This window comes from Culex pipiens, chromosome 3, assembly GCF_016801865.2.
Source record: "Culex pipiens pallens isolate TS chromosome 3, TS_CPP_V2, whole genome shotgun sequence".
NCBI classification, from domain to species: Eukaryota; Metazoa; Arthropoda; class Insecta; order Diptera; family Culicidae; genus Culex; species Culex pipiens.
The window spans coordinates 43,553,403-43,572,100 of NC_068939.1; the positions used below are offsets into that span (position 1 = coordinate 43,553,403).

The 18,698-nt window shown below is 37.8% G+C and overlaps 1 protein-coding gene across 1 annotated transcript; it reads left to right on the top strand.

Annotated features, from left to right (window-relative positions):
* The first annotated feature begins 4,507 nt into the window (after positions 1-4,507).
* On the top strand, positions 4,508-16,220 carry LOC120416489 (ADP,ATP carrier protein 1). The gene is made up of 3 exons (XM_039578208.2): positions 4,508-4,801; positions 9,591-10,087; positions 15,538-16,220. The coding sequence occupies exons 1-3, from the start codon at positions 4,636-4,638 to the stop codon at positions 15,781-15,783; spliced, it is 909 nt and encodes a 302-aa protein (XP_039434142.1). The 5' UTR covers positions 4,508-4,635; the 3' UTR covers positions 15,784-16,220.
* The last annotated feature ends 2,478 nt before the right edge of the window (positions 16,221-18,698 follow it).

Below are 18,698 nucleotides of genomic sequence, written 5' to 3' on the forward strand. Positions count from 1 at the left end.
ACAATAAAATTCCGACAAAATTCTAGCAGAAAAATTTGCCGTCTCATTCTAGCAAAACTCTTACAGAATTCTCAGGATGGCCTGTCAGAATAGTTCTAGCAAAATTCTAGCCGGGTTCTAACAAAACCGGTTGCTTTAACCGGATTCTGCTACCCAGTCACGAAATATTCTAGCAGAGCTGGTTCTGCCAGAATCCTGCTAGAACGGTAGAACATTTCTGCTAGAATGCTGTAAGAATATCCAGCTTTGTAAGAACTCTGCTAGAATCCTGCTAGAACTTCGTGACTGGGTAGAACCGGTTATTGCATTTGAGCTAGAATCCTCTGAGAATTCTTGCAAAGATCTGGCAAAATGATGGCAGCGTTCTAGTAAGAATAATTTTGCTCTGCTAGAATTCTGTAAGAATCCTGCGAGAACGCCGTGATTGGGTGCACGCAGAAAAATCCTCATCCTCATCCTCTCTTATCCTAGTAAAATGTTGAGTGTACTCCAGGTTGCAGACCCACTTCATGATCCGTTCACAGAATCTACTCTGCGGTAAACACAACGCAGTATGGCCTCTCTTATCCTAGTAAAATGTTGAGTGTACTCCAGGTTGCAGACCCACTTCATGATCCGTTCACAGAATCTACTCTGCGGTAAACACAACGCAGTATGGCTACCCAAGTAACCATCCAGCATTAATATAAATCATAAATTAGCTGTTCACCAGCATTCACCAGCTAGTTAGTCATAAAACAGCTAAGATCAGAAAAATCAGCTCTAAAACAATTGCTTTAGGCTTTGCTGAAATGCAGCTGGATTAATGCTGCTCCTAGCAACACTGCTGGATTTTTTCCCACTAACTGGCAACACAGTAGAGGTGTGAAAGAGAGAGAATGAAGCAAACGAAAATAAACACATTTCTTACTCGCTCATCCCTTCAACTAGAACAACCATCACAAACCTGCGGAGAAATTTCCGCTGTCAGTTGGTGGCTGAGATTCACCGTGATCTCATGCTTTTGCAGGTGCTGTCAATTTTTTCAGTCCTTATCGAAATTTTTCGTAAGAGCTGAATAAACAAAATGAGGACTAATGTTGCGATTATTATGAAAGAGAATCGCTTCTTTTGAAAAATGTAGGTTGGCCTAAAGGTTGACATTTTTCGGACCTCTTCGGTGCATACAGAATCTTCACAATTCGCCGTGGGTACTGGGGTACTGGTCATAAAGGAGGAACCTGCCCCAGCAGAGTCTGACGGAGCATATACCACAGGACCACAGAGTTATTTTAGGTATCATGCAAAGTACAAGCATTGGTAGGTTTAAAAACAGCTGCGGTAAGCTAACTTCAAATTGGGCGAATGGATAAAGGCGCAGAAAATTCAACACATCGGTGGCAAACTCAAGCATCAAGACATCACATCTCCAACATCTACCCACAGACAAACAGACGTGACTCTCCATACAAATTATTTTTGAAATCCATCGTCCTTAATCAAACCACCAAATCACGACAACGCCAGCGCTGCCTGGTGAGCTGATGCCGAAGCGCATCCCAAACATACCAATACAAACCCATCACTGTCATGTGTCATGTCAATGTATGCGTGAGACAATCAAGCCTTAACGATTGTAAACATCAACAGCTGATTGAAATAATTTTATTGTTGCTGATCGTCAGTACTCGATGGAATGGAAATAAAAATTAACACCGACGGCCGAAGATGACGGTGGGTCGGTTCCGTTTTCAATGGCAGAACCCCCTGAGCCAAATCATGCGGCAGCACCAGCAACGACGCACCACCACCGCAACGACAGAGACCAAACCACTGGTCCTCCCCGTTGCTTCCAAGTTCGTTCCAAATTCAAATCTACCGGAATTGATTCCAACGATGGGCGTTTGGAAACATCTGCGGGAAACGTGTCCACGGCGCAGTTAAGTTGCGTCAAACAACAAAAGCAAAAAGTGACGAATGAGGTGAACAAATTCGCAAAGATTCCAAAAAAACGCTGCCTCAAAATCTTACATCGAAACAGAACAACTGTGGATGAAGATTGAGTGGAGCTCACGATCGACGCAACATCGCCAAAAGGACGATCAGCAGTAGAAATCTGAGCAGCAATCCATAAGGATAAGCAGGTTGCTCCGAAAGAGATGACTCCACCACAGAATCCGGCTTCCTCCGCAGTAGCGGACGCCGCATCAGCAGCCTCGACATCGGCAGGCCTACCGGGTTAATAGTGGAGCAAAAGGTATGTCCTCGCAAGCCAGCCGCTCATCTGACCCTGGCCGAGACTGTCCCAATCTTGTCCTGCAAAGCCTGGATTGTGGATCATGAATTGAATTCCATCATATTTTTTTGTTTTCATTTGATGCCACGTGCTCATGCTCAACTTTACAACAACAAAAACACATCACACACACTAACGAAAGACGGGCGAGCTGTCACGACAGCAGCGCCATCAGCGCCGGGTGAGTGGATGCCGAAGCTAAATTGCATTTGAAATAACCGTTTTTGGCTCGGTTATTGAAGGACGATGGTTCCGAACTCGAGTGTCCCGTCTGTTTGTCTACCTTTCACGCAAAAAAAATCGGCTCTTCCCCACACGGACAGCTGAGTCGGTAACGTGGTAGTAAACAAACCAAAAATAGATCAGAAGAGGGGGAGGGGAAATAGAGAGAGCCGAGAGAGCCACATTTTTGCTTCTCTCATTTTTTTTGACGTTTTGTGCAGGGTTGGATCAACAACAGTAGAGGCTAGCTGGAAATCAGAAATATAAAGTCCAAAACCGATCGCAAATCAGCTGTAAAAGCGCTTTTAGTGCAGATGTCTAAACTTGTTAGCAATAATCCGCAGCTGGTAAAGCGCTTGTAGTGCTCAACACTGACTTGTTTTAGTGCTGTTTGGTTACTTGGGTAGCCACTTAAATTTTTGTAATGCATTCTCAGGTGTTCTTGGATGTACTGACTCAAATTTAATAACTTAATAATTTAATAATTAAATAATTTAAAAATAAAAAAAAAGATAATTTAATAATTTAATAATTAAATAATTTATTAATTTAATAATTTAATAATTTAATAATTTAATAATTTAATAATTTAATTATTTAATAATTTAATAATTTAATAATTTAATAATTTCATAATTTAATAATTTAATAATTTAATAAATTAATAATTTCATAATTTCATAATTTAATTATTTAATAATTTAATAATTTAATAATTTAATAATTTAATAATTTAATAATTTAATAATTTAATAATTTAATAATTTAATAATTTAATAATTTAATAATTTAATAATTTAATAATTTCATGATTTAATAATTTAATTATTTAATAATTCAATAATTTCATGATTTAATAATTTAATAATTTAGTAATTTAATAATATGAAATAGTAAAGTGAAATGAATCACTATATTAAAAATGCTTCTACAAACATTACAAAGACAACCATTTTTTGATTGAAAAATTCTGAATCAAGATTTGAATGTTTTTCTAAAACAAACATGGCAGCCAAATGGCCGATTGGGAATGATGCCTTTCAGAACCTTGAATAATTTAACAATTATTTTTGTAATTATATAATTTCCGTTCGACTGTCAAGGTACCTCCAACAAACCTTCTTGTTGAACTCTATCTGTCACTTCTGTCAATGTCAAAAGTCAGAAACCGGCACTCTCCCTTACGCTCCCATTCTCTCGCTCTCTTGCCACCCGCATGCGCTCTCTCTCCCGGCGGCGGGCAGTCACCCAATCAGCGTCGAGGCCACGCACACAATCGCACACACGCAGGGTAGTTTCCTCTCGCGCTCTCGCCAAAACCAGACCAACCCATACCGGGCAGTGTTGCCATGATTTGCACAGTGTGCTGATTGTTTGTGCCAAAAGTATAAAAAGTGGAGTTAAACATTCGCAGATTTATGGAAAAAATAAAACGCCATATTTCACTGTTTAACATCTCGATGGAGAAAAACCTCGGTCGTTGAGACTAATTTTTTGTCAAACCTTTTGGAGTTTAAAACCACACACACTACTCAATCTTATTTTTAAAACAGTTTATCACTTTTTAGTTTGGCTTTGTCAAACCAACGATGTACAAACTAGAAAATGTCAAACTAAAATGTGTCTAACAACTGGGGGTAAGTGTACAAAATTAATTTTTATTGCATCAAAAGGATTTGAAGAATAATCTTTCAAGGTAGAGAACCTGGAGATTATTGGTTTGAGATGGCCGTTCTCTAATAAGCTCAAGATTTTCTATTTCAAGGATATAAAATCATTGAAAAATAGAAGAAAAATGATCAGATTACATTTTATTTAGTAGATTTAAAAAGATCAAAAGCTGGTCTGACAGATTTCCATGTTCCAGCGCGCAGATCTTCCGCGTCCTCTCCCGCTCTCACCGCAAATCTTCCGGCTGGCAACCTTCTCTCACTCTCTCGCTCTCTTTCGGCGAGACTTGTTCGCCTACCGCCGACGACCCGAGAGTCAGGCCCAACTGCCACGGCCACTCCGAGCTCATTCTTTTTCGATTGTGCCCTCCGTACGGTTCGGAAGCTCCGCGGCCAAGACTCGCTTTGTACCCTAGGACCTGCTCTGTCAGTGTGTGATTTAACAAAAAAAACCAACCCAGATCAAAAATGTCGGGCAAGAAGGCTGATCCCTACGGTTTCGCCAAGGATTTCCTGGCCGGTGGTATCTCCGCCGCCGTGTCCAAGACCGCCGTCGCCCCGATCGAGCGCGTCAAGCTGCTGCTCCAGGTCCAGGCCGACTCGCAGCAGATCGCCGCTGACAAGCAGTACAAAGGTGAGTGTGGTGTTGGGGAGGGGGTCGTCGTCGTCGTCGCCAACATGGCCGGCCGCCATCTTTCTTTTTGGCTGAAACTCCTCCGGTTCCGGTTGCGGGGAAAGGTGTGCGAAATTTTTCGGGGGATTTTTTTTTTCGCGACCGGCCGGCGGTGTTTCGGGTTGAATGTTAAATTAGGTGGAAATTTGAGAATTTAGGTGAGACTGGTTAGATAACGGACAGGGTGGTGTCGCTAGGTCCAGGCTAGAGAAAAGGGGTGGTTGACGGGCAGTGTCACGTGAAGTGACGGGGGTGAAAAATTATGGGGTTATGTAACAGAACGGTAGAACAAACCAGACGAAGCTGGATTTTGCCTCTTTTTGTTCTTTTTCTGTAGAAATTGATTTTTCACTGAATCATTTCTTAAACCGGAAGTTACGATTTAAAGTTGTTTTGCCTAAAATTCGGATTTGTCCTAGAATTGGTAACGGTAAAACGAAGGTGAGATCAGTAAGTGGCTACTTAATAACTTGCTTTATGCTTTAAAAACCAAAGATTATCCAAATTCTTAAAAGAATATCAAAAATGGAGGCATCCCAGAAGGCGTTCCTAAGCGTGGCATAAAAGATTTTCTTTTTGGCAAATCTCCCAAGAATCATGGCATACTGCCTACTGTTTATGTAACTGTTTTCTTCTCCATGTTTGTCGCACACAGCTGTCACCTGCAGTGTTATTATTCTTTGACGTAGAAAACAGTTACGACATCAGTAGTAAGATTTTCTCTAAAATAGGCCAACTTGGCTTGGAAACTCTAAATTTGTTTGCAAAGGTTTACATAACCAGGATTTGCGTCCGCAAAATCTGTTCCCAACTAGTTTGAAGAAGATTTACCGGATTTTACTTCTTCCTTTGGATGTTATCACATAACCGAACGACCAAGGTTGAACCAATTAGCGGTGCAGAATACCACCAAGACTTGATAAAGAGGTGCAAATTAGCAGGTTATCGTCACGAATAACACGGTCAAAACGCTGTAGAGTTTTTTTATTCACGATAACTTGATCTTTAATAGAGATTTACCTGTAGGTTTTAGTTAAAATTGTAAAGAAGCTACGGGGACAACAGCTTCTAATCCCCATTACGGTTTACGGTGGATCTCTCGGGTACCTGAAAAGTATACGAAACTCTGAAGCTTTGCATTTGCCTGCAAACCGATAGGATTTTCCATCTGCATAATTGTATAATGATGATTGTATAATGATTCACAGAACTTAACTTAAACTGCTATCGGTGATTCCTGCTAGCGTCATCAATTGGACGAAAAAAAAATAACTTTGCTGCCAATCCCACCGGGCCTGTATGAGCGTAGCCTTGGAGCACAGTCTAGAGAGCAACCCCCAAAAGGGCTTTGAAGTTGTCGAATCTAGATTCAATTCATATTTTTTGTAGTTTCTTTTGGCACTACTAGATTTACACATTCATTTTCACTAGCCATCGAAATCTGCGTTGAATTTTTGAAGATGGACTCACAGGAACATTCAGCAGAAATCCGCAAAAATCGCGATGATTTGTAACCACCCTGGGCTTAGTTATGCTGTGAAATAACCGGAATGGCGTTGAATAATTTGCTTCATGTTGGCTTAGTTCATCGAGAATTACTCAAAATTGAATGATGAATTAGGTAAACGCTAGATTCTTCCAAAGCTGTACTCATTCAAGGTACTTGAAGTTCACATCCGTGTTAGGGAAGCGCTGGTTTGGTGGACAATTTTATGTATTCTTAGGTACTTGAGCTTTGCGTCGGTGTTAGGGAAGCACTTATTTTGCTTGAAAATCGTCAAATAAGTACGTTGGATACATTTGGTTTGCTGGCTTGACTTTAGTTGGTTTTGAAGAAAAAAAAACTATAAATTTCTACTTTTTACGTAAACTAAACTGTCAGTACCAATTGAAAAGTTTTAAATTGTGTTTAAAACTTTTTCAGTGACGTAACATTACAAATTTTAATCAATTTAATGTTCGTAGAGTCTATCGAAAGAGCGATCATCGGAAGCCATCGCAAAAATGTCACTTCGGATAATCGGATAGTAATGACCTCAAAAATGTTCAGGATTATGTAACCCCCGTCCGAAATGACGGTGTTAATACAGTTCGGACTCAATTATCCAAAGGTCTTTTAAAAATTGTGGATAGTTGAATGCCCGCTGGCCGGCAGCGAAATTATGGAAAAGTAATGTTTTAATTCAAACTTGTGCCTGGAAGCCTTCAAATTAGTTGAGATCGAGTGGTTGATAGCCTGTTTGATTACCAAGTGAATATTTTTTTTTCCTAAATGCTAAACAATCGACGCAATACGTCGCCATCTTGGATTACATGTTCTCAGGACGAGGGTGGGGTCTTTGGATTGTCGAGTCTGAACTGTAACCAAGGCATATTATAGACTATAGATTAGCTAAGGTAAGGCGGGTCAAAAATAGTTTGCTTGAAATCCGGATTTCGTATGGAGATTTTGAGAAAAATTAAAATAAGACCATTTTCTGGGCAAATTTCACCAGATTTTTTTCTCTGTAGGGTTACTGAACTGAACCGAAAAGCGTTTAATTTACCTTTTTTTAAATAATTTTGTTTTGAATGCGTTTTTTAACCAGTTTGGCATGCTAAACAACCTAACAGAAAAAAATATGGTAAATTTTAAATTTGGGCCGGAAATGGTAAAAAAATACTTTTCTGAAAATCTCCATACAAAATCCGGGTTTTGTGCTAACATTTGTTAACAGTTGGAAAACCCAAATTACTACTGCGGATAGCGCGGATTTGCAGGTGATTTGCCCAGGCGCGGATTTCGCGCGGATGGCAATTTTGAAAATGTTTGTTTGTATTTTCTTAGTACGAAACGTCGAAAAATGAAGATAAAGATTATGTAGAAATTATTTTTTATATGTTATGATGTAATGATGATGAGTAATGATTTTTAACCTTATTTATTTTTAATTTTATACTGGATTTATTCAATTTTTAATTTTGTAAATCAAATTTTACAAAATTTTCCTTAAGATGTAGACATTAGAATGTGTAACAAAAACTATTCTTGGGGCTTGTTCTGGTGGGCGCCAAATATGAGCTTGATTGGACGTAACAGAAGCTGGCCTCCACTTTCGAATTTTTGAATGGAATTTAATCGGTAGAAATTTTTTTTTCTAAATTTAAACATTCTTGGCGAAAATAAAAAGATCAGAACATTCCAAATTCAAAGCTTCAGAAATTCAAAAATTCGAAAACAATTGTTTTCATAGTTTTTATAATAACAAAAAAAATCAAAATAAATATTTTTTTTTCGAAATTTCTAAAATTGTAATTTAAAAAATCAGAAATTTTGAAATTCAAAATTTTAGCAATCTGAAATTTTAAATACCAAAAATTTGGGTAATCGAAAATTTGAAGATTAAAAAAAATCAAAATTAAAAAGTCAAAATTTGAAAACTAAAAAATATCAAATTCAAAACAATATAGAAAAAAAATTCTCAAATCTTAATTGATTTTAGTATCCTTATGCTTATAAATTCTAAAATTCTTAAATTCTAAAACTCTAAAATTCCAAAACTCTAAAATTCTTAAATTCGTAAATTCTTAAATGTTTTTATTTTTAAATTCTTAGTTCTTAAATTCTTGAATTCCTCCTATTTTATGTAAGAGATTTTGAAATTATGAGAAGACATTATTTTTAATATCAGAAATTAAATTTATTTCGGAGTGAAATTTTAGCGAGGATTTTGGATTACAAACTGTATAAAAATTCTTAGATTTTGAATATTTAGACTTTCGAAATTTAAAATTTTATCATATTATAATTTTAGATTTTGATTTAATTTTGAGGTTATATTTTTGAAGTTAAATTTTTAGGTTTTTAAATATTGTATTTTCTATTTTGAAGATTTTTTTTCATGACCCTTGCCTTGACCGTCTCTTATGGATTTTTTTTAAATGAAGTTATTGCTTTCATTCTTTTGGAGCCTTTAACCTTAAAACGATTTTTTTTTTCAAATACTTTCTGAATTAGTTTTTTTTCATAAAAAATAAAATTTCTTAAATGTTGGTCGCGATATTTTTTTATATGGCGTGGATTTTGCGCGGTTTCGGATTTTAGGTCGGCGCGGATTTTTTTTCGACTCTCCCGTAACAACCCTGACTCGCCAACAAAGCCAAACAAATGCAGGCAAACTGTCGAAAAGTTTTTTTGCGAGTTTGGTTGCCATAGTCTAATTGCTCCTTAAGTATTTTGACAGCTGGACTACTCAAATTCTCAGAGCTGAAATAACTAGTGGAAGATGTTAAAGATTCGGTTCTAACTGGTAAAATTTGGTGATTTTCATTATTAAAAAAACCTTATTTTGCAAAAATATTGATAGAAACTTGTCTGTCATTTTCTACTGAGCAATTTAGCACTCAATTTCAGTTGGAAACTCTTTTAAGGTGCTGTATTATAACGCCAATGTGCTGATATGCCAACATTAGGTGCTCGATGAAATTTGGTGTCCTACTATAAATAATTTTGGAAAGTTAATTATTCTAGTGAATGCATTTCCTTCATTTTCATTTAAAGTAAGGAAATGAAATAGAAATTCCTCAAACAAAATTGAAGAAAAAAGTTGTTTTAATAGTCGAAATCGGCTGATTTGATGGGATAAGATTAAATTTTTTCCTAATCTAATAACCTAGCATTTCAAAACACTCATGAATACACGAACCCAATAGCTTTTAAAAATCTAGATCTTATTTATAACTTGAACCTGTTTCTTTCCTCCCCGTCCAGGTATCGTCGATTGCTTCGTTCGTATCCCGAAGGAGCAGGGCTTCGGAGCGTTCTGGAGAGGTAACCTCGCCAACGTCATCCGGTACTTCCCGACCCAGGCGCTCAACTTCGCCTTCAAGGATGTGTACAAACAGGTCTTCTTGGGCGGCGTCGACAAGAACACCCAGTTCTGGCGTTACTTCCTGGGTAACCTCGGATCCGGTGGTGCGGCCGGTGCCACCTCGCTGTGCTTCGTCTACCCGCTGGACTTTGCCCGTACCCGTCTGGGCGCTGACGTAGGCCGCGCCGGCCAGGAGCGCCAGTACAACGGTCTCGTCGACTGCCTGAAGAAGACCGTCAAGTCCGACGGTTTGGTCGGTCTGTACCGTGGCTTCAACGTGTCCGTGCAGGGTATCATCATCTACCGTGCGGCGTACTTCGGCTGCTTCGACACCGCCAAGGGAATGCTGCCCGACCCGAAGAACACCTCGATCTTCGTCTCGTGGGGTATTGCACAGGTAAGGAATCTCCGTCCCGGGTGACTTCCGAGAGCGGGGCTGATAACGCGCGCCAGTAGTAAATAACCGGGTTCAACCCGGGGAGGGTGATATCATCAACCGTAATTACGTAAAGCCGAGAAAATTAGAACCCCCTGACGCAAGTGCCCCGAAAACGCTTCTGTTTTCCAAAAAAATCGAGGCCAACCAACACCGCCGCTTATGTAACATTTTACACAAACTTGCTAAAATTAGAGCGAAAAATATTTTCCTCCCAAAACGGGCCGCGTCTCTCAAGTGGTGGTTCCCGTCATCATCTGCGTCAGCAGCCGCGTTGGAACGCTGTCGCCCCCCACAAGGTCATTTCAATCAACGCATTTCGCCGAGATGTCACGATTGTAAAGTAGTGCGCGGAGAAAGATTGCAATTGTTGGACTTTCCTCGCGGTTCGACGGTGTTACGTAAAGCAGGCCTGCCCCGGAGTAGAGAACATAACCTCAATCGATCAACTCGCACTTGGAGCGCAAACCTCGCGTTGCCTTGAATGAGAGAGGCTGAATGAATGAACGAGAGTCGGAGAGAGCGAGCGAGCAATGCAAAAAATCGATTCTGCTGCGGCAGCCTGACCTGCCAAAGGGGCACAAACAATTCGTGCTGCAATTTGAACTCGCGAATTCATTGCGCTTGCTAGAAGGTCGCAGGTTACAATTGCAATTGGCGTTTAGAATTTGAACTTGGTCGGAATTCTCGCTCACAGCCACAGCTGATCTTTTGCGCCACGAGCAGCTAAAGCACGGGCAGGAGGAGGAGGAGAAGGTAGAACTTATTTTTAACGTGGCTGCCTCAAACTGGTCGTCGTGCCAAGAAATCTGGGGGAAAATGCTGCTGCGCTACCGCGGCAGATGTGCGCTCACTTAGGGGAAAAACCAAGCGCGATCACGTGCCCTTCTCAAGTCGATAATCAGCTGATGACGTAATGAAGGCAAAATCCCTGTCATGACGTCATTGGCCAGCATAAATATCGACCCCGTGTGTGTGCGTGTGAGTGTGGGCGCTTAGCCTTGAGAAATCTCACTTGAAGAAGTACACCTTGTTCAAATAGCGCAGGACACGAGGTAGACGGTGGTTTCGTAACACTACCGCCGTCGTCGTCGTCCGGTAGTGGCTCGTGGGTCGATTTTCCTGCTGTTATCACCTGATGCCGCCTTGTGACATCGGTGATAACAGCCCGCGCGATGGCATTGAAATATTTTGAGCTGTTGTGTGAAGGTTTTGCTGCACACTGATAACGGCGCTAGAGATGATAAGGTTGAGCAATTTGGAGGTTCTTTGGACCTGCTTGAACTTTTGCGTTATGGGACGATCACGATGCGGAAAGGTGTTTGGGGTGAAATCAGCTGATTCTTGTGGCATTATTTTGAGTAGCACGAAATCATGCGAGTCCTCTCAAAAAGAGTTCCGTACGCATGGGCAAATAGAGCCAACTTTCAGTCTAGTTAATCTAATCAAATTCCAAGGCAAAATGAATCTACAGAAAATTTAAGAAAAAATAAACAATAAAATAATGTGGAACTCAAAGAAAAAACTTTCACAATCGGTCTTCAAAAAATAATTAAAAGCTTAAAACAATACAAAAAAAATAGTATGGCCCTTTAAAAAATGCTAAGCTATGTTTTGTTCTTCGGTTTGACCTGGGAAAGAAAAGAGGATGCCAAAAATATCTAGGAATTGTTGTAAAAATAAGTTTTTAGCGAGATTCATATTGATTTTGGTGGATTTTAATTCTAACAGTAGAATGTAATTATGCAATTTTTTTTTATGTTTTTCAATGTTTAAAATACCCTTTCGAAAGATCGTAAGAAATGCGCGCACTTGAGGTTCTTGGGAGAAACAAAAAATAAAAAGGTTAAAATATTCAAAAAGTCAAAATTTAAAAAAAATCAAAACATGAAGAATTTGAAAATTTAAGTGTTCAAATATTTTACAATTGAAATAAAATATAGAAAAAGATAAAATTTGAAATCATAAAAAAACATAATTCTCACATACTTTTTTTAAAAGTACCTATGTATCACACCAATTTCTCATTACTGAATTCAGTTAAATTTACTGAAATCTGCACTACTGAACTGTTCAGTAAATGAAAACTTGCTGAAATTTCAGCAAACTTTGACAGCTCCATACAAATTTTAACTGAAGTTCAGCGAAAAACTAACTGAAAATTTCAGTAGTGCAGTTTTCAGTAAATATTAACCGAAAACGAACATCAGAATTTGCTGTGTACATAGGAAACCCGTAGCGCATTAGTTGTTTTGAAAAAGTTATCTACTCTAAAATCTAAAATTAGTTGAATCAAAAAAAGCTATAAAAAAAACATGAATTAGTAAATTCATAAAATTTTCAAATTCAAAAATCAAATTCAAAAAAAATGGCGTTCTTCGCTTAAAAATCTGGAAAACTTTTCGATTTTTTTAATTGTATTGTTTTGTGTATTTCAGTTTTTGATGTTCTAAACTTTTAAATATTTGAAATGTTGAACTTTAGTTTTTTTGTTTCGAACGGCCAAATATTTTTCAAAGGTTATGTAAAAATATTACAAAATATGACAGTATGACACAATTATTCAAGATTTCTAGATTAAATTTTCAAAACAACCTATCCGTCATGGGTTCCAATGCAGATAGGACCTTTTGAAAATTTAATCTAGATTTCACAAATATTTTACAACTGAGCTTGTTGAGATTCCAGAACTTTTGACAAAAAAATGCAAATTGCATTTTTTCTCCGTTATTGCGGATTTTGGCGACTTTCCGACTTGAATTGTCACCCTGCAGTTGTCAAACGGATCACCCTTACCAAAAATCATGACTTTTTGAGTTCCAAATCCCACTTTTTTCAGTTCAATCCATATAAACATTTTCATGGTTGTAGTACCTGAACTCAAAAAATCGTATGAAAAGTGAGATTTGGAACTCAAAAAATCATGATTTTTGGTAAGGGTGATGTTGACATTTCAACCCCTTTTGTTCGACGATTTCGGACATTTCAGAGCACGTGGTTTCGTGCTTTTGGCAGTTAGAAGGCAACATTTATAGAGTTTTTTTTAATAGGTCCTATAAACCAATTCGTCCAATTTTCCCGGGTTTTGAATTTCTCGGGAAACGGGAAAAATATTTTTAAATCCCGGTTATTTCCGGGATCCCGGGAATTTTTGAAAACAGTTATAAATTATATGATGTTTTCATTAAGTTAGTTATATTTTCAAGCTTACAATCATAGAATTAGCTAAATACTGTTTATTGGTGATAATCTTTACTTCAATCTGAACAAGAACAGCATTTTTTAGTTAGTTCAAAAAATATAAAAAAAAGTTTTTTGTTCTTTGTTATGCTTTTTATTTTTAATGAATCGTAATGTTTAATCCAATGTGATTCAAATTATTTCAAATAAATAATCATAAAATTCTTATTAATATAATTCTTTAATTTTTTTTATATGAAATGACGTCGAAAGCTAAAAAAAAATCATTGAAACTGTACAAGAAACCAAAACAAATAAAATGAAACCATACAATGTAAAATTTAAGAAAAGTTTAGAATTTCATGTTTTATATGAAACATATTTTACAAACTATGTTTAAGTCACTACTGGATATTTTAGAGCAATAAATTTGAAAATTGGTGTACTAAGTGTTTTGTTAATTAAAAATTATCAGAACATTATGCTGTCTTAATTCGTTACTATTGTCCTAATTTGCTCCAGATGCCGATGTTATATGATTGTTTTCAAGTTTAAAATAAGTTTAAAAAACGTAAATATTGAAAAAATAAATAAAATTTAATGAACAATATTTGAACTGCTGGGCATTTTGCGGATCCGCAAACTAAAATTGTTATAATTTTCCCTTATAAGCCAAATCAATGTTGATATATCCCAAATACCAATTTGCTAATGCTTTAACACCAAATCTGAGTTTCCAGATCAATTTTTTTTTTCAATTTCTGGAATTCCTGGGACAAAATATAAAAAAAAAAATCCCGGGATTCGGGACTTCCCGATTTGGGGAAGAATCCCGGGATTTTTGTCCCGGGAATTCCCGGGATGACCGCACTACTATATTTGTTTATTTTTACTATAAACATATGAAACACAACAGCTTAGAAGACCTTTAAAAAACTCTAGAAATGCATCATGAACATTATTTCCGTATTCGGTAATTCGGTAATTTCGGAATACACCCTTCCGGCAGCAGCTGAAGATTCATGTAGTCCCACGTCGCATGTTCGGGATGTACATTATTTCCGTATTACTTTAAAAATAAAAATACAAAAAGTGTTTTAAAATGCATTTTACACTAGTTCAGTGTTGTTTTGCAATTGTTAGTTTAAAAAAAATAAGATTTGAGGAAAACAACAATTATAACGACAAAAAAAAACTTTTTGCGTTACTGTACGCAAATCATACGAAAAAAAATTAAATAAATTCAAACATGTTGAAATTGATTCTTAACACAGGGGAATGCATTTTAAATTGATTTCAGTTGCTTTTTCGGGCCGATTTTGAAGAGGGCGACAAAATCTTTTAAAAATATTTGTTCCATCGTTTGTTTATTGTTATCATTATAGCATCTTCTTTTGCTTTTATGTTAAAATGGGAATTGAAAAACGATGCTTAACTTTCAAATACATTTTCTCAAAACCAGAGAGAGGAGGCAAATCACGCAAAAGAAAATCGCTCCCGAAATTCTTCAAGAAAATCAATCTGCTGATGATTTTTTGTGAATTTCCTTGTGAGCACCACTCAATAATATTTATTTTACTTTGTTTACACATATTGCCCATCTACAAAATGTGACAGGTCATTTTTCGACGTGTGACTTTACACTTGCAAGTGCAGTAGTGAAAAAAAAAGTTCTGCCTAATAATCAAGATGATGATTTTTTAGATTCTTTTTACCGATCTTTCATGAGCGAGAGAGGAGAGCCATGCTCCATTCGGATTTTTTCTCTTGATGAACATCCAAAGATTTTCTTTTGATGATGATTATTCCATCGCTGCTCAAAACGTTAGGTTTGTACATGATGCTTTAAAATCTATTCTCAGTAGGTGCATACTTTCGAGTAAGACGTTATTTACCGTCAAAATTAGTCCTTTCCACGAAACTGGTTTGACCCAACTACGATGTCAATGAAACCAGTGCTCAATGTCAATCTAGCTGAACTTGTTATTCCTAAACATTTCATGTTTAGCGCCAGCACAAATCTCTATACCACACACAGCATCCCCGTTTTCCAACGCCTCGAACGCTTAGTGATTTACACAACTACGTCAAACAAACAGGGGCACATTTTATTTACGCTGCGCGTTATCAGCTCACCGCCCTAATCGCGTCGCGCCCATGTGACTGTCGCATCGCACTTTTTTTCCGAGCCAACAGTGTTTAATCTTCTTCTTCTTATTCTTCCTGCCCAGGTTGTGACGACGCTGTCCGGTGTCATCTCGTATCCGTTCGACACCGTCCGACGACGCATGATGATGCAGTCGGGACGTGCCAAGGCCGACATCATGTACAAGAACACGCTGGACTGCTGGGTCAAGATCAGCAAGCAGGAGGGCACCAAGGCCTTCTTCAAGGGCGCCTTCTCCAACGTTCTGCGTGGTACCGGTGGTGCTCTTGTGCTCGTGTTCTACGATGAGCTGAAGGCTCTGATGGGTTAGATTTAAGTGTTTTAGCGAAGCAAACAACAAGCAACTATTAGCAAACCACAACAACAATACCAGCAAGCGCTAAGGTTGAAAAGAGTATGACCGTTACATCAATTTAAGTCGAAACAAAGGAATCAGTACAGTAAAAAAAACTAAAAAAAAACCCAAAACAAAACCAACAGCTATTTATTTAATGTTAGAAAGAAATTCTCACACACCCACACACACGCACTCTTAATCGTGTTAGGACGTCGACAAAGAAGTTACACACTGCAATGATATTAGATTGAGTGCGCCCGCAGCAGCACCACCAGCGAGGAGAGCACCTTAAACACAGTTGAGAACAACTAATTGTATAGGAGACCAGAACGACCATTGAAGCCTGGATATGTTTTAACTTTCTTAACGCAGCAGTAGCATTATGTTATCACAATGCAAAATGTTTCCCGTCGCAGATCGAAACGACGAAAATTGTATTAATTGGTTATAAACTAACACTACTAAATGTCGAGCCATTAAAGAACGGATAGTATCGAAACGAGGTAAAAAAATGCAACTCTGTTTTATTCTACTTGATGAAAATCCTGAGAAACAGTTGGTTCTTGTCACCGTTATTTTTGTTCTAGTGCTTGACAATAATGGAACAATTGGCATCCACAAGCAACTCAGGGAACTTTCTGTCAAGTTTCTGTGAGGTTTACAATGGAAGCTCCAAATGTTCAACACGATTTCATCAGCTAAAATGCCTTTTTTAATTTTTGGATTTCCTACTCTTTGATTTCTACCACGTGAATCTGAATCTTGGTAGAAATCAATTTATTCGATAAATAAATCAGGTGAAATCGTTGTCACCTTTTTTACATAATCGAGATGTTAAAAGTGCACGCACCTTACAACAAAAGGGGTCAATAATAGGTTTTACGAACATCAAAACAAAAATAGGGAACGATTTCTTAGGGCTTTTCTTTACCCTTTCTGGATTACTTTCGCTGTCGCTGCTGCCCATTTCTAGAGTCCCGCCTTGAGTCAGGGAATACCTGACACTCAAAAAGCAAAAAATGAAAATTGTGTTAATTGGATTGAAATTTGCTTGGCCGGTTCCTTCTGAAGTGTGTATGCCGCTTGATCATCTTCTGTTCTCGTCCGTGTTGCGGAAGAGGTCTGCAGCAAAGCAGTCACTGTTGCGTGGAATTTTCAACGTAGTTGCGATTCTTTTGTTATCGAGTTGTTAAATCGGCGAAATGGTGTAAAACTTTCTAAGAAGTTGTTTTTTTAAGAGCGAGTTTTTCACCAATGTGGACATATCTCGAGACAGGGCTGCCAGATCTTTCATGTTTGAAGTCGTTGGAAAGGTCTTCTGGTAATCTAACCAATGATGGGTCGGATGGTGGATCCGGACATAGTTTACATACATTTAAGTGAGATCCGGCTTCCAAAAAGTACATCAATATCACTTAAGTGGCCATATCTCGAGACAAGGTTGCCAGATCTTAAATAGAGTAATTTAAGTGCGTATGTATTGCGTGTACGTACACGAAAATAAAGTGAGGTTAAATTTTGTCAGCCAGCAAAACCAAATGGTGCGCTAGTGTGCGTACGCGAAACGTCATAAAGCTCTATGTTTTGGACTCGTTGGAAAGGTCTTTTGATAACCTAACCAACGATGGGTCAGATGGTGGATCCGGACATAGTTTAAGAGCGAGTTTTTCACCAATGTATAACAGGTCGTATCGAGGTGCTCCGATTTGGATGAAACTTTCAGCGTTTGTTTGTCTCTACATGAGATGAACTCATGCCAATTATGAGCCCTCTACGACAAAGGGAAGTGGGGTAAAACGGGCTTTGAAGTTTAAGGTCCAAAAAACATGAAAAATCCTAAAATTGCTCGCGTTTGCGTAAAACTTCATCAATTCCAACCCTCTTAGATGCATTCGAAAGGTCTTTTGAAGCACTTCAAATTGAGCCATAGACATCCAGGATTGGTTTAACTTTTTCTCATAGCTTTTGCAAATTACTGTTAAAAACACCCATAGGGACCATCCATAAACCACGTGGACACTTTTTTGGGAATCTGTAACCCCCCTCCCCCTTCGTAGACAATTGTCCATATATAAAAAATCTTTTTTGTATGAATCGTGGACAATCGCCATACCCCCCCCCCCCCCCCCTAAAGTGTCCACGTGGTTTATGGATGGTCCCATACTCCTATAGGTCAAAAGTTAGGGAATTTCATGGACTATAAGCCTACTGAAATAACTTTTTGGCCAATCTCAGTTTTTCATAGTTTTTCGGATTTTCTGTATCAAACATTTTTCAACGTTAGCCGGAAAATTTCACGTTAGTTAGAAGTATTGGAGTTGTAAATTGGATTTAAAAAATCATTAAATAAAACATTTTTGAAAAAAGAAATAGATCTTATGGGTCTAGCTCATTTCCCCGAATGACATTTCCCCGAATGCCATTTCTCCGAAAATCATTTCCCCTAAGTGGCCACATCCCCGAATACCACTTCCCTTAATCAGCTACATCCCCGAATGCTATTTCCCCGAATATCATTTCCCCTAATCGGCTATATCCCCGAATATCATTTCCCCTAATCGGCCATTTTCCCGAATGCCATTTCCCCGAAGTGACACTTACGCCAATTGCCGTTTATTTAAATTTAAATTTTCATATCCCCTAATCATCATTTTCGCTAAAGTCTTTTCCATGACTAACAGTTATTTTCTTTCTCAATTTTACCGAACAAACAGCTTTTTGGGTATGCTGTTGATTAAATGTTGTAAATTGGGTAGTAAAGCTCTTTGTCAATTTTTATGATCAACGGTAAAAAAACATAATTAAAAACCATTTCTGATGACTTTTTTTTCATTTTTATGCAAATAAAAAGTTATTGACAAGACAACATTTTTTCGATGGATCAACTA

Excerpts from the sequence above, each read along its gene's own strand:
- LOC120416489 (XM_039578208.2), top strand. The coding sequence starts at position 4,636 with ATGTCGGGCAAGAAGGCTGATCCCTACGGTTTCGCCAAGGATTTCCTG. Across the intron at positions 4,802-9,590 it reads CGCTGACAAGCAGTACAAAG|GTATCGTCGATTGCTTCGTT; the intron begins GTGAGTGTGGTG and ends CTCCCCGTCCAG. Across the intron at positions 10,088-15,537 it reads TCTCGTGGGGTATTGCACAG|GTTGTGACGACGCTGTCCGG; the intron begins GTAAGGAATCTC and ends CTTCCTGCCCAG.